Here is a 15403-nt window from a genome sequence, read left to right as displayed (position 1 = left end):
GCGGATTCTGGATGAAGGAAGCTAAACTAGCAAACGTCTCCTGAGATTTCTATTTTAAATCGTGCAATCAGTCAAAAGAAGGTCTGAAAAGTAAGTTGAAACTGTTGAGGCGAGTTTGAGGTCTGCTGCTTCCCTCAGATAGAAACTACACTAGTTTCCATTTTCATTTTTGGAAACTCAGCAACAGTGGTTTTACAGGTTTAGTCACAAACAAAAGTATCCCAGAGTATCCTGTAGTTGTCTGTAATTTCATGACAATCGGTTCAATATTAGGACTTTCGACTCAAAAACATAAATGTCAGCCTATTATCATGCTAGAGAAAAGGAAGAATGTAATTTTGTGCAGACATTTATGGTGTCCAGTCAGTGAATCATAATGACTGTAATTCATCATGATTCACTGTTTCGAAATCATGAACGTCTGAAGAAAATTAGGAGTCACTCCGCTGAGTAGACATCGAGAATTTCACTGAGAAGCAGAAAAAAACAAAACAACTGAAGTTCAGGTTATAAAAAATCATAACATTTCAGAAAGTCGGATTTATTTTTGGAGGATCATTAATATTTGTAGAAATGTGAATAGAAATCTGATTTTAAATTGTTCCTGTCTGGGCCACAGTGGTGGGCAAACAAAGTGATCGTGCTGTTAAAGGGAAATGTGAACCAAGAAGAGGCCCCTAGGAAAGCTGCAACTACCAAGTATCTGAAGAGGATAAGGCAAGTCCTGAGGAGTCAGCTGAATGGAAAGAACAAGATCCGGGCAATCAACACCTACACTCTGCCCGTGATCAGGTACCCTGCAGGGATGATAAGTTGGCCAAAGGAGGAGATAGAAGCCACTATCGCTATCAGGAGCCAAGGAAGCTCCTGAACATGCATGGATGGTTTATAGTCCAGCACCCTGAGGCTGTACACTAAGCAGAAGGAAGGAGGCCAGGGACTAGTGACTGTTAGAACCACAGTCCAGGATGAGACATCGAACATCCACGAATACATCAGGAAGATGGACACGACTGACTGTGTGCGCACGGAATACTTCAAGCAGCAGAAACCCAAGAAAAGGGAGGAAGAGGAGGAACCATCATGGAAGGACAGGGCCCTGCATGGTATGTATCACCGGCAGATCGAGTAAGTGGCTGACATCCAGAAATCCAACCAGTGGCTGGACAAAGCTGGACTGAAAGACAGCACAGAGGCACTAATCATGGAAGCACAGGAACAAGCTCTGAGCACAAGATCCATACAGGCTGGGGTCTATCACACCAGGCAAGACCCCAGGTGCAGGCTGTGTAAAGATGCCCCTGAGACAATCCAGCACATAAAGCAGGGTGCAAGATGCTAGCAGGCAGGGCATACATGGAACGCCATAACCAATGGCTGACATAGTGTACAGGAACATCTGTGTCGAGTACGGCCTGGAAGTCCCGAGGTCAAAATGGGAGATGCCCCCAAGGGTGGACATACAGACAGACACAATGGTGGTGGCTAACCAATCAGACATAGTGGTGGTAGACAAACAGAGGAAGATGGTTGTAGTGATAAATGTGGTGATACTGAATGACAGCAACATCAGGAAGAAGGAACACAAGAAGCTGGAGAAGTACCAAGGGCTCAGAGAAGAGTTTAAGAAGATGTCGAGGGTAAATGCAACAGTGGTCCCCGTGGTAATCGGAGCACTCGGCGCAGTGACCCCCAAGCTAGGCGAGTGGCTCCAGCAGATCCCAGGAACAACATCCAAGATCTCTGTCCAGAAGAGCGCAGTCCCAGGAACAGCTAAGATACAGCGATAATTAGTAATCAGTTAATGCAGTCGTTTTGTTAAACCCTTTGAATTAAAGCTGAAAGTCTGCATTGACTATTTGATCTGTAACCACTGTGATAGTGTACAGAGGCAAAGCTACAAAATTTATAGATGTATCTGTATTCACTCGTTGCTCATTGTTACTTTGAAATAATAATCCAATACTGAACACACCATATGCTCAGTCATACTGCATCATTAAGTTGAAAGTTCAGGAATATCAAATTAAAGATTTTCAGTAAAATATGATTATTATTATAATTTTGATTGAAAAATGAGAATTTTTAATAACAATTACTGGGATTAATCACACATTCTGCTCAGATTCAGGTCAAACAACACTTACAACACTTTGCACTCCTTCTGGGATGACCACAGTATGTGAGAGGAAGCCTGCTGCTTTATCACAGTTAAAGTTAAACTTAACAAAGGGACATGGACAAAGTTTCAAAGCTTAAATCCAGTGTTCTCTGCCTTTCGTACCTCAGTGTTGTTATAACCTTTGTCAGGTGTTAACAACAAGCTGGAAAACATCTGTAGCACAGCTGTTCGGGAGTAAATGTAAACCATTTACTGTTAAAGTGCAATTTGTGGCAACAGCCCTGTAATCATCAGGGTGATGCACAGTTTTAAACTGTGTTGCCAACTTGCTCCATCTCCAAGACCCCATATTTCTGTCTCCCACCTGTTGCCATTTTTGTTCCTTGAATAGAGTTACTTCAGAAATCATGACTCAAATGAGTTCCTGCTTGCTTACATGGGCACATCAGGCATTATTCAACACCTACACAAGCTGAGAGCACACCAAGTGGATATCCATTTAGTGTCGTTTCCTCTCCTTCCTCTCTTACTTTCTTCTGCTTTTTTCTCTCCTCTCCTCTCCTCTCCTCTCCTCTCCTCTCCTCTCCTCTCCTCTCCTCTCCTCTCCTCTCCTCTCCTCTTCATCCACCTCCCCCTCCCTCCCCCATGCACAGCAGAGGGGAGATTGACACAGCGTTTTCAGGCCGTGGTGTATGAGTACAGTAGCAGAGGAGAGTGCGCACAGACAGGATTACCATCGGCGAAGGAGGCAGCGGAGGACAGCAAAGGATTAAAGGAGAGACACGGCGAGGATGAAACGATGAATAAGCGATGAAGGAGTAACTAGAGGAAACTATTCAAAGAAAGGAAGAATTAAAGAAGTGGTCACACACCTCATGAACTTAAGGACGTTGGAGCTTTGCCCTGCAGAGTGAGAGCGAACTAAAAGTACAAGCAAAAGAAAGGAAACAGCTGATCATTTGCAAGGTGAGAGTAACTCATGCTCAAATGTCAATATTTAAATATCAGAAAGATTTGCTCAGAAACAGTTTGATAAACCGAAGTTTGAATACATTTATGTGATAACTTTGCTTGTATTATAGAACTTTGGTAACCTCTGATGACAGACATGACGAGCAGCTTTTAGTTTTGCATGTGGACGGCGCACTGTTTCGCAGAGATCAGGCCAGAATAAGCACTGCGTCAGACGTACTCAAAGCTCGGGCATCATGGAAACTGCTGTGTAGGGTTAGGTCACACTAGTCATTCACACACAAATCTCTACAACCCTGGTGAAGCTTAAATGCATCACATGAAGACATATCATGAATCATCAGGTATAAATATGCCCGAAGACAGTGATGTTGTCCACCTGTTGATCTTCTTACGCACCTGTCTTATGTTTTTATGCAATCTCATCAGAAGGGAATCATTGTTTCTGGAGCCTTCAGAAAAAGGAGAGGAACAGCATCATTGTATCTTCCACCTCTGCAGAGTAAAGTGAAGGAAAAGGGAACAAATTATCCACTGATGGCTTCACAAAGATGGAAGAAGTTGAAGGAATCCTCTGACACAATCTTCATAATGATGCAAACACATTTTCATGTGCAGAAAATGCTAAACATGTGAACAACAGTGCGCAGGGACTTTAATATAAAATAAAACTTCTTAGTTTGTATGAAGGACAAATTGATTAATTATCCACGATTACATCACTGTGACCTAGTCTCGTCAGGCTAATAAACGCTGGTAATCCTTTAGGTCAGTTAAATTGAATAAACTGTAGTGAGACATTTTATTCCAAAAAAACTGACTACATTGTTCAGAGACATGACTTAGATATCAGACAACTAACTGTAAACGGTCAATAGACTTGAGCTGCTGCAGATGAGCAGTCGCCATAGTGACCTTTCTCTATCTGCTCATGAGAATAAAGAGACGTCCATCCTTAGGCAGGATAAAGGTAAATGTGAACTGTGACTCAGTGTCATTACTGCTTTTAAAACTTTGTCATCACTTTCAACTCAACGTGTTGCAAAATGATCATGTGGTCAGTTTGTATAACAAACCTGAATCGTGAACCAGAAAATACAATATGTTATGCAAAAATTAAAATAGGACAAAATAGGAAAAAAACCCAAACAAATCTGAATTGTAGCCAAGATGGAGGATGTCTGGGATGTGAAGATAGCGTGGGAATAATTCTCTTCATGGCTTCTGCTGATGCTCTGTAGGTACTGAGGTGAAACCAGGGTATGTATTGATTAGCTTTCACAGAAGAAAGAGAAGCAAAGAGAAGTGGAATGACTAAATAAAAACAGTCTTTTTGATAAAATAATTAAAGTTATTGATCACAATCTGAATAATCAAATTCCACGACAGTGAAAATAAATGATAGTTTAAGGCAACAATTGAAAAATAGTTCCTGTATATACAGAGTTTGAAGGTTAGTTTGTTGTATTTGAGTAGTTTTCAGTTTACTTCTAATTCTGTCTTCTGCAGAAAACATTTATATGCAATGTCATTTGCATTTGTTCACAAAGTCTTTTAAGGACACTACAGCCACTTTCCTGTTTTCAACAATCAACACATGATGACCAGCGATCAAGATCCTTGTGCATGACTCCTTCATCTGAGGCTGTATCTGATATAAAGCATGTCTGACATCTGATATTTAAACTCTGGCATTCGCACTGGAAATATTACTTTTCTTAGTGGCTGACAATGTCGTTTATCTCATCAGGGGCCATTATCAAAAGCTTTCGGGGAAATGAACACTTGAGCATCCTAATTTCCTTCTTATCACCCAGCTCACTTACCTCTTTTTTTTTTTATTTTTTTTATCTTTGCTGAGTCTAACAGCCAGAAAGTCCCTAAGTTGCGAAGCTGCATTGCACTGCATTTGCATGTGCAAAATGTGGTATATACAAAGTACAATTCATAATTACAGCAGGGTTCCAACCAAAAATTACTTCAATATGAATTAGTCAGATAATGGCACCCTTAATCTACAATTGAATACAGTAATTAGACCAAAAATCTCAATTCAAAAGGTACGTTTGATTTTGCATGTTTAAAAAAAAGGCAAAAAAAAGAACTAAATCCTCACATGTGAGGAGATGAAACCATAAACATCCCCTATATTTGCACACCTCATGCACACCGTTCCTTCTTATAAAGTTTTAATCTGGATTATTTTCCAGACATATGCTAAAAATTGTAAAATGCAAGAAAATATGTCTTTTTGAAATGTTATCATTCATATTTTTGTGATCAGTGTAATTCTATTGCCCTCAGTGCAGTGTGAAATTATTTGGGAAATAGGCAGGCGAAAGTAAAACATCCAAACTCTGCAGGGCTCCTCTCGTCCTCATTTGTGTTTTCACTCAGTGATGCAGATCAAAAGCCTGCACTGAGTGTCACCTCTTAGCGCCCATTTAAACATATTTAAAGTCACGCATAGCTGTTGTGTTCGTGCCCTTGCACCCTTTCTCTCATTCCACCCCTCCCTCCCTCTCTGAGTCATTTTATAAGAGCACTTAATACTGTATACTGCCCCCCTCCACGCACACACACAGCTGGTGACTCTCTCCACTTCCCTCCATCCCCTAAATGCCAGAGGAGATGTGTTCCTATGGAAACTGACTTCAGAAAAAAAGTCCCCAGTTTTAGGTGGTGACCATTAACTGGTTTGTATTGTGTGTGTCTCATCTCTGCTTCAACACTTTGGTACCTGCACTCTGCCTCTGTCAGCCCTCCTGTTCATTACAGCTTAGAAACCTTTTGCACTCAAAGGGAAACCTTAGAGCTTACACACTGCTGGCTCACTGAAACAGACACAAGCTAGGAGGTCTGCAAAATCATGCTGTTAGCTGGAAGTTAGCCTGAGTGGAGGCAGACACACGCTACTTATTAAAAATCGAATCCCTTCAATCAGCACTTACAGATATTTCTCTATGTGTATGTGGTTTCCTGTGAACTCTGTGGTTGATTAGGAGAAATGATTAAAGCCTCCGACCCCGTCTTACAGACAAACAAAAATACAGTTTCATGTGACACCTGAAAATTCAAGAAAAGTCAGTGTCATTTTGCTCATTTATTCTCTTACTTTACAATATTTTGAACTAGAAATCCACAACAGTTTTTCCCATAAAAAATAAGCAGCTCAACGCATGCATTTGATTTTGATGCCTGATATAGTGTTATATTATCAATATAAGCTACACTATAGACAGATATAGACAGTCTTGCACCTTTAGATCGGGCCCCATATGTCTTAAACAAATAACTGCATGAACTTTTATTTTCAATTAAAGATGCATAAGATATGAATAGTGTCACAAACAGCTCTCTGACATTGCAGATGTGCTAAATAGATACAAAGAAAGAGTTTAATAGTAAACACATTGTTCAAAAATTTTGAAATGACTCCTCAAACTGGATTTTATTAGGTGTGAAAAGCTTCCTAGAAATTAAAAGCACGATGGTGATCACAAAATGTAAATAAACTGTGTCATAGTAAAGTATGTGAGTCTTGGAGGGGTGGGAGGTAAGTTCATGCTACTGTCCTTGATCTCTTGGTCCGGGCGCAGTAATAATATAACACACTGGCTGCAATCAGGTTTGTAACATGTAATTTTGCTAGCTTGCCAAAGTATGTGTCAAACTCATTTTAGTTCATAGGCCATAGACGCCTTCGTTTGATTGCAAGTGGGCTACAACTTTCACAAAAAAGAAAAAAAAATCAATTTTTTTTAAATTTTAAACAAGCAGAGGTGCATTTTGTCAGCATTAGCATTTGATAACAAAGCAAATGACAACAAGCCTGGGATGTCTTGGGGGAAAAAAGGCACAGGTTTTCAGTTTCAGTCAATTTTCTGTAATTAAAAAGAAAGAAAACTCTCCTTACATTAAACAAAATATACTTTCTTCAGTGTGCGATGCCAGGCTGTGATTGATGTCTCTGTCAGTGAGAAGACTTTAAAACTTCAGATGACTTCTTTTTGCTTTGTCTGTTACACTTATGCATCCTCATGTGAACCACATTTTAACTCACAAAACCAAACAATGCATAGTCTACTATTCCTCAGATTTTCCACTCGTGCATTGCTATTATGCAAAATATTAAATGTGATGAGGTTGGTTTAAAAAAGCAAGACAACAACCATCACATGACAGTTTCTGTTGAATTTTATGCTTCTTCTAGGGGTCTCTTCAGTGGCCTGAACACCACCTGCTGTGAAGAGACCAGATGTTTGGGAGTAGGACACAGTTTGGCCTCCCACTGTGGCCCTCTACCTGTGATCACTGGTGCCATGGGAACAAGTAGAGCGAACAGGTGAGCCCAGTAATATCAGCCTGATGTGAATTTACTGATGTGGACCATTCATGTTTAAACTCATTTTACTTGGTGTTGCTGGAATTGTAGCATCTCATTATCACTGTATCAGTTCACAGCTCTGTTTGAGCATCTATCTTTGAAGTCTCATTATTTCCTGACTAATTTGTAGAGGATCAAAGACCGTTGTGTTCACTGAAACAATTTTCTCCTTTTTTAATTTGAACGTTGGTTGGTTTAGAAGTCTCCAACCATCTGGTGAGAATGGGCTTGTTAATTTGGGTTGGCAGGGTGAGTCAGGCCCAGCTCAGGGATATTTACAGTAAGCAGATCCTTAGAAAAGGCCAAGGCCGTCCTACACTGTCCTGACCAGCTGCACACGAAGAGCTCTCGCCTTCAGGTAGCTGCAGCAGGTCTCGCACAGTGAAGAAGGAGGTTGCCTTGTTGTACTATGTACTATGTTCATTTTTTCCCATTCTGTGTGTAAATCAGTAGTCTGACACATTATTTTTTGAACACACAACACCTAATTTCTTTCTTCTTTAACTGCTTGTTGTGACTTAAATGTACCAAGGCGGTTCTTATGGATTTCATTTTGTCTTACAGTTTTGTGTCTTGCGAATCAGCATGATGTTTACCCCCAGCACCACAACCGCTTACATCCCCACCCAAGAAAAACAACACAGATAACATCGATTTGTCATTGTCGCCATAAACTTAACATCTCTCAAACAGAGCTCTCAAGTGTCAGTGGGTCAATGAATGATTAATAGAGAGTGTGAACACTCATTTACATATGATGAAGTGCCACCACACTACAGGCATGTCCATCCCAAAATGATTTGTCTGACTGACAGTGAGTCGCATATAATCCTATAATCTGTGATGACAGCGATCCTTCTCACGCAGCTATATTGAACTCACCTTCCTAGCAGGTAATCCTCTATGTAAAGGAGATACACTCAGGTGAAGAGGAGTTTGGTCAATTTAAGTAGATCATTTGTAACTCTGAGTTCAGTATATAGTTTATGTTTTATGACTGGAGTCGTAAATATTACTTGATGCTGACTGTCTAATTTGATTGGACTGAGAATGAGTACAAAAGCAGCCAATGTCTAAGGACAAACTTTGAAACGAGCTTCAGAAACCCAGAGAACTATTTCTCAACACCCCTTCAAAAAATAGAAGAAAGCTAATTGGAACCAACAGATAAAGAAAAGAGTTTTGCACAGTCAACTAAGAATAAAAGAAAAAAAAATACAATTTTTAATCCAAGTCCCTTTCTTTCCTGACAGGTACAGCATTGTGTCTGATACTTTACCAGAAGAAGAAAGGCAGAAGATCTCTAGCTTAGGACTCCATAACGGCCACAGTTCACCCAGATTCAGACTGCACTTGGCCTGCACCTCAGAAGGAGAAGACAGGAGGAGGTCAGGAACCTCCGCTATCGTGCCCAGCACGACGGAGCAAGGAGTGATGAACAACTACAACGGAAAGGTTTTGACAAGGGGCTCCAACCAAGTACGGAGCCGATTTGTGAAGAAAAATGGACAATGTAACGTTGTGTTCACCAACATGGAAGAAAAGGGGCAGCGCTATCTAGCTGACATCTTCACCACCTGTGTGGACATCCGCTGGAGGTACCTGTTGGCTGTATTCTGCACCAGCTTTCTTGTCTCCTGGCTGTTTTTTGGTTTAATCTTTTACACTGTTGCCCTGGCACATGGGGACTTTGAAGAGCACCCTACACTGAAGGGTGATGGACTGGCAGCTGGAGGTCTGCACGGAGCCACATCTGGACATACAACTGGAGAGCAAGCACAAAGGATGCCCTGCATACTTCATGTTCAGGGGTTTATTGGGGCGCTCCTGTTCTCCATGGAGACCCAAACTACTATTGGTTACGGATGGCGCTGTGTTACCGAGGAGTGCCCTGTTGCTGTGATAACAGTGGTGATACAGTCCATAGTAGGCTGCATCATTGACTCTTTCATGATTGGCACCATTATGGCCAAGATGGCTCGGCCAAAGAAGAGGAACCAGACCCTCATGTTCTCCAAAAACGCTGTCATTGCACTGCGTGATGGCAAGCTGTGCCTCATGTGGAGGGTGGGGAACCTGCGGAAGAGCCACATTGTGGAGGCTCACGTCCGTGCCCAGCTCATACGTTCGTATGTCACAGCTGAGGGTGAATTCATCCCTTTAGAGCAGATGGACCTCAATGTGGGCTATGATGAGGGCACAGACAGGCTGTTTCTAGTATCTCCACTGGTTATAGTCCACGAGATAGACAAAGATAGCCCCTTGTATACTTTGAGCCGAGCTGATCTGGAGGCAGATGACTTTGAGGTCGTTGTGATCCTGGAGGGAATGGTGGAGGCCACAGCCATGACCACCCAGTTCCGTAGCTCCTACCTTTCCAGAGAGATCTTCTGGGGTCACAGGTTTGAGCCTGTGATCTACGAGGACCGCGACCGCTACAAGGTAGACTACGCACGCTTTCACAAGACATACGAGGTGCCGTCAACGCCCCATCTCAGCGCCAAAGAGCTGGATGAAGCTGCGAGCAGGGCTTCTTCTGCTGCTTCTCCTGCGTCTGCATGCAGAGCCACAAAAGACTTGATCCCCATGTCGCTTAGCGCCTTCTGCTATGAGAACGAGGTGGCATTGAGCTGTGGGGAGGAAGAGGATGATATATTTGACTCTTCTCAGATTGTAGGGAAGGAGAGGGCAGAGGAAAGAAGGACTTCAGTTTCTGTTGACTTCCAAAATATGTTCCACGACAACTCGACTGTGACTTCAGGCAGTCACAATGTCATGTGTGTTCTTGACATGGACAATAACCAGATGGAGTTTGATATCTTACAGACTGCAATTCCTCTTGATCCAGTGACCTATAAGAACGAGCAAGAGATTCAGTGAGAAGAGGGAGGGTATGGTCTTCCATGCTCCTCCTGTTTCTGGACCTGTTTTCTGCATGTCCCATACCCCTTTTGCCTTTCCAGTGTTATTTTATATTCACATTCAGTGGTTCAAAAGTAAGAAATGTTTCCTAAATAGTTTTGTGATGGAATTTCTTTTGTCAAAGGTTCTTTGTACAGAAAAGGTCTGGCTGGTTATTTTGGCTCCTGGCAGGATTTTGGCTCTTTTATTATGATTTGACAAAGCACAGTGGCAGAAAAGCCCACAAACTTGGACTAAGAAATGTATATTTTGCATAATTAAAATGTTCTTTATCTTAATTTAATTTCTATGTGAACATAAACAATATATTTTATGAAAGAAATAGCAACTCTGATTTGAATTCTCTTTTTTATGAAGAGAACTGAAGTTCTTCAAGTTTTATGCTCGATAAGCCGGTTCGTGGATTTCCGTGGTCATCATGCTGACAATAGTTTCCCACATTGTCTTTTATATTTCCATTTGTATTGAAGCTTGTTTCTACTGCTGAAAGAAGTCAGAATTTTTTGACTTACAAATGTAAATTGAAATGGAAAATATTCCTGTGCTGCAAATGTTGAAATTTAGAGGAGAGAAGCTTCTATACAAACATTCATTCAAATATATTTCCTAAAACTGCCCTATAATAAGTTATTTAGCATACATTATTGATAAACTTTTTGATTTTGTGCAGTAACAAAAAAAAAAAAAAATTCTAAGTGCAATCACTAAGTGTAACAGAAGATGTTTTCTGAAGAATGTGATAAAGTTTCCTTAAGATAAACTTAGAGGGATGTCACTGGATTTAACATCTAATGTTTAAAACATAGTTTTTAGCTTAAAGATGATTTGTTAAAATGCTTAATTTTTATTAGTGTATACAGACTAAAATAACTTTATCCAGTTAGCATAATGAATAAAAAGCAGAGTACACTATAAAAAATTGTGTAAAAAAAATGGGAAAATGTCCTGGTAATTTTCTGCCATTACATTTTTAATGGAGGTTTGCGTATTTGGTAACTGGTAAATTCATTGTGTGATTAAAAAATAAAGGAAAAAACTCCTTAAAAAGTTAATATTGAAAATTCTTTGATTTTAAACCAGAACATTTCACTGTATTTTTACAGATTTTTTTTTTACTGTGCAGATTTCTTGATCGCTCCCTTCTGAGGATTTTTTTCTTGGTTTGTTTCTTGTGGAGGTTGCAGCCTGTGATTACAGAATCAATACTGAGAATCGGCTTAAAAACACATTTGCTCTGTTACTGTTCGCCAAAGAAAGGTGTGGAGTTGGATAACAGTGGCCCGTGTACAGTACTTGTGTCTATGATAGTAGGAAGCACAACAGGAAACAAAGGGACGGAGGCTGTTTGTGCAGTCTCAGGAAGTGCAATAAGTATTTGGATGTGGGTGGAGGGGATTATTACTGATGTCTTATGAATTGTTTCAGACAAAGTCGACATGATGATTGTATGATAGATGACATGAGAAGTAAGTTTCCAATATTTACTGGGAAAGCATGCTGAGAGAGCCAAATGATATGATATATGACAAACGTTTATCATGGAAAATACTAAAATACCTGTAAATAAACATTATTTATTTTACTGATTGTATTGTCAAATATTTCCCATCAATTAGTTTCAGACTGAGGCCTGAACAAATATTTATAATATATTTACCCTGTGGCTTTTACATGCAGTAATCAGACTGTACCTAATGATACTACAATATTCAGTCTGATGGTTTTTATTTTATTTTATTGTTTTGTTTTGTTTATTGAGACTTTATGAATTTAATTATTTCTTGCTGACTGCTAGCAGGCGTGTTTGTTTTGTATTAATGTGAATGTGTGGGAGAGAGACTGGATGTAGAAACGATGTGCATCTGAGCAACAAACAGTAAATAGTTTGAGTTTTCACAATGTTTTATTGTCAAAATTCTCAATCCAGATAACTAGGATTATATAAAGCATGTGTAAAGCAACTCAACTGACAAACATACACTGCCAGCCAAAGTAAAATACTTACTATGGTTTAATGCATTCATCACTGCAGGATGACAAGATAAAAAATACAAACATAACTGACTTTTAAATAACTTACACTTTGAGCATATCAGTTTCACGTTTATCGTCATGTTTATTCGTATTTGTAAGATTTTTTTTGACGATACAGTGCAAGTTTCGGTGTAAATGTTTTTGGTTGCCCGAGTACATCTTGTAAATAAGACTGAAATCACTATCTGTAATACTTTTCTTAAACATTCATATGAAATCCATATTTAACATGTTTAAATTCAAATTTTACAATTGTGTGAGTTTGATTTGACAATGGCACCTTAAAATACGGAGGACCAAAACAGCCAAAAATATAAATGCTTGAATAATGACTTAAATTAACATATGTAAATGCAAATGTGCCTGATTTGGCACATTTGATGGCATATTCATTTAGTTATCGATCTGACGAAAAGCAGGTGAGCCACCGAGATGCAATAAACAGGTCAAGTTCTGGACTTCCGACTCTGACTTTTTTTTTTGTGGTTGTTCGTGTATTTTCTGAAATTTTACTTCATATTTATTTATTGAGACACATACATTGTCGGTTTTGGTTCTCCATATTTAAATGTCATCAGATTCGGATTAAAATGTTGTTAAATTTCTATACTTGTGTACAGATTGTTTTGACATGAACATAGGCAAAAAAAAATACAATTTTAAGTTACTCTAAAATTCTTAAGCTTTTTTTAAATAAAAAAAAGTGAAAACACATTTTTCAAAAGGTTTTGACTGGCAGTGTGTAAAAGTCTTTATGTAATGTCAGTTCTGGATTGTGTAATACTTGACAGGAATGGGTGTTAACTTAACAAGTAAGTGTTTTGTATCCTTTGCTATAAAGTCTTCCTGCTTTGTAGAAATCAAATGATTTTCCATTCCTTCCTTGGGGATAAACACGCACTGAGCAAACTACTGTCAGACTGAAATAAGCTGAAAAGATAAAAAAAACAACAACCCTGAGGTACAAAGCACTTTATTCTTTCTTGTACAATTTTTGATGTTGCAAATAAATATTTCTGTAATTATCTCTGTAATGCTGTTCTCTACTCACACACACACACACACACACACACACACACACACACACACACACACTCCTTTCTAGTGTATGCACTGAACTCCTCTGCACTGCTTGCCATTCCTCTCTGCAGCCACTAGATGCCTCTGCAGCCATTTCCATCACATGAGAAGTGTATTGCTGCTTTTAACTTGGCTCAGGAACTGCAACATAAATTTATAATTTTGTTTTTCTTAAAGACAAAACTATTAAAAAAAAAATATCACTGGAAAAACAAGAATTTTGGCCTCAGATAGTTTGATGTGATGGCAGGCGATCAGTTTTTTCAAATGCCTGCCTTTTTGCACTAGAGGGCATTGCCCTGGGTGTGGCATCTCACAAGGGACACCACAATGGTGCCAGAAAGCTGAAGGCATCATCATTATAACATATCACTTGATAAACAGAGGGAAAATGTGACTCGGATTTTGATGGGTTTTGGTCTTTTTTTAAACTTATGTCCTGGAAATGTGAGGTTCTTTTTATAGGATTGGTTTTTATTAACAAGAAAACTTTTATGAACCTCATTAAAGGTTTCACTGCTGAGAAGACACAAGTTATGTTTGGCTGATTTAAGAGGTACACGCTTTAAACTTACGGCAGCATTTCCTGCTGCATTAAAGATATCTGACCCCCCCCAAAAGCAGCTATATTTTCAAATGACACTAATCACAACAGGCCATGGTACATATCACATGATTAGCTTTCAGTGCTACAAAGCACAATCCTACTGACTGATAAATGTTCAAAAGGAGTCACATGTCTGTTGTGTTTGCCTCTGAGATGGATGGTTTGAACAGACAGAAGAGAATCAAAGGAATATCAGCAGAAACTCAGAATGAAAGCAAACACGTCAAACCAGACTGATCATTATCTTTAAATGCATATCTGTTTGAATCAAAGGAACAGATTGACAACTGAAGCCCCCTAAGGGCAACTTTTTATCCAAAATGGATCATTTATACATATAAAGCACACATTTTGTTTCTGTATGCAAAGCACGGGTGGAGTTAGTGACAGCTGGGTTCTCTTAAGTATCCCAAAAAGCTGTGTCAGAAATGCACAAAAGCAGGGCTTTCACTAAGTGGACTTCAGCTATTATCGATACACTTGTGCAATCCTGAACTCTGACAATTCAACATATCTGCAGTATTTAGTGACTAAAAGAGATGATCTAAGGTTATATTTGAAGTTCTCTGTTCAATGTCCTGGGACACTATATCATCATGAATTGTGATGAACAAAAAAGTAACAGACAGATGAGAGGAAGCAGCGAAACAACCTCAACTGATGACGCTTAAAGTAGTTTTTTTAGACAGTATTTTCATTTATATAAAAAAGTATTTACTGTTTATTCATTTTAATCTGTCATATTTCAATTGTGTGGCGGAAATAACATAATAATAGTGCAGGAATAACAACCTATTCCTGTATGTAGGAAAGAGGGGATAAGGATTGATTTGGGAAGCAAGGCATATGTCTGCTGTCAAAATGAAGATTAAACTGCAGATATTCAGTCACTTAAGATTCAGTCATTCAGTCATATTTATATGAAACATAAATATGCTGTGTTTTCTCAAATCTATTTAAAAGGCTTTGAAATTGTTTTAAAACTATTTTGGAATCGGATCAATTCAAAACAACATTGTAGGATGGAGACATAACACTTTTTAAAACATTCTAGTCTCGGAGACTTCCAAACTTTCCAGATCTGATGACTTCATGATAATTTAGCCACGAAAGTTTGCAAAATGAACACAGGTACTGGAACTTCTTGTGCAGTGGAAGCCAGCGCCCTCTGCTGGACAAGTACTACACATTTGTCTTGACTGGACCTTTTGCATCGGTGACATTCTAACTCAAGGTTGATGGAAAAGATTGTGTGCAAAGAGGGAAGGGCTTAAAAACT

At 39.3% G+C, this 15403-nt stretch overlaps 1 protein-coding gene across 1 annotated transcript; it reads left to right on the top strand.

Annotated features, from left to right (window-relative positions):
* The first annotated feature begins 1427 nt into the window (after positions 1-1427).
* On the top strand, positions 1428-13462 carry kcnj4 (potassium inwardly rectifying channel subfamily J member 4). Its single transcript, XM_005468429.4, has 3 exons — positions 1428-3088; positions 7308-7439; positions 8735-13462. The coding sequence occupies exons 2-3, from the start codon at positions 7417-7419 to the stop codon at positions 10359-10361; spliced, it is 1650 nt and encodes a 549-aa protein (XP_005468486.1). The 5' UTR covers positions 1428-3088; positions 7308-7416; the 3' UTR covers positions 10362-13462.
* The last annotated feature ends 1941 nt before the right edge of the window (positions 13463-15403 follow it).

Source organism: Oreochromis niloticus, linkage group LG4 (assembly GCF_001858045.2).
Source record: "Oreochromis niloticus isolate F11D_XX linkage group LG4, O_niloticus_UMD_NMBU, whole genome shotgun sequence".
NCBI classification, from domain to species: domain Eukaryota; kingdom Metazoa; phylum Chordata; class Actinopteri; order Cichliformes; family Cichlidae; genus Oreochromis; species Oreochromis niloticus.
Note: the sequence above shows the minus strand (reverse complement) of the source record. Positions and strands in the feature narration are given on the sequence as shown.

Bases quoted from the DNA above. Each gene is read 5' to 3' on its own strand.
- kcnj4 (XM_005468429.4), top strand. From the start codon at position 7,417: ATGGGAACAAGTAGAGCGAACAG. The intron at 7,440-8,734 runs GTGAGCCCAGTA...CTTTCCTGACAG, and splicing joins GGAACAAGTAGAGCGAACAG to GTACAGCATTGTGTCTGATA.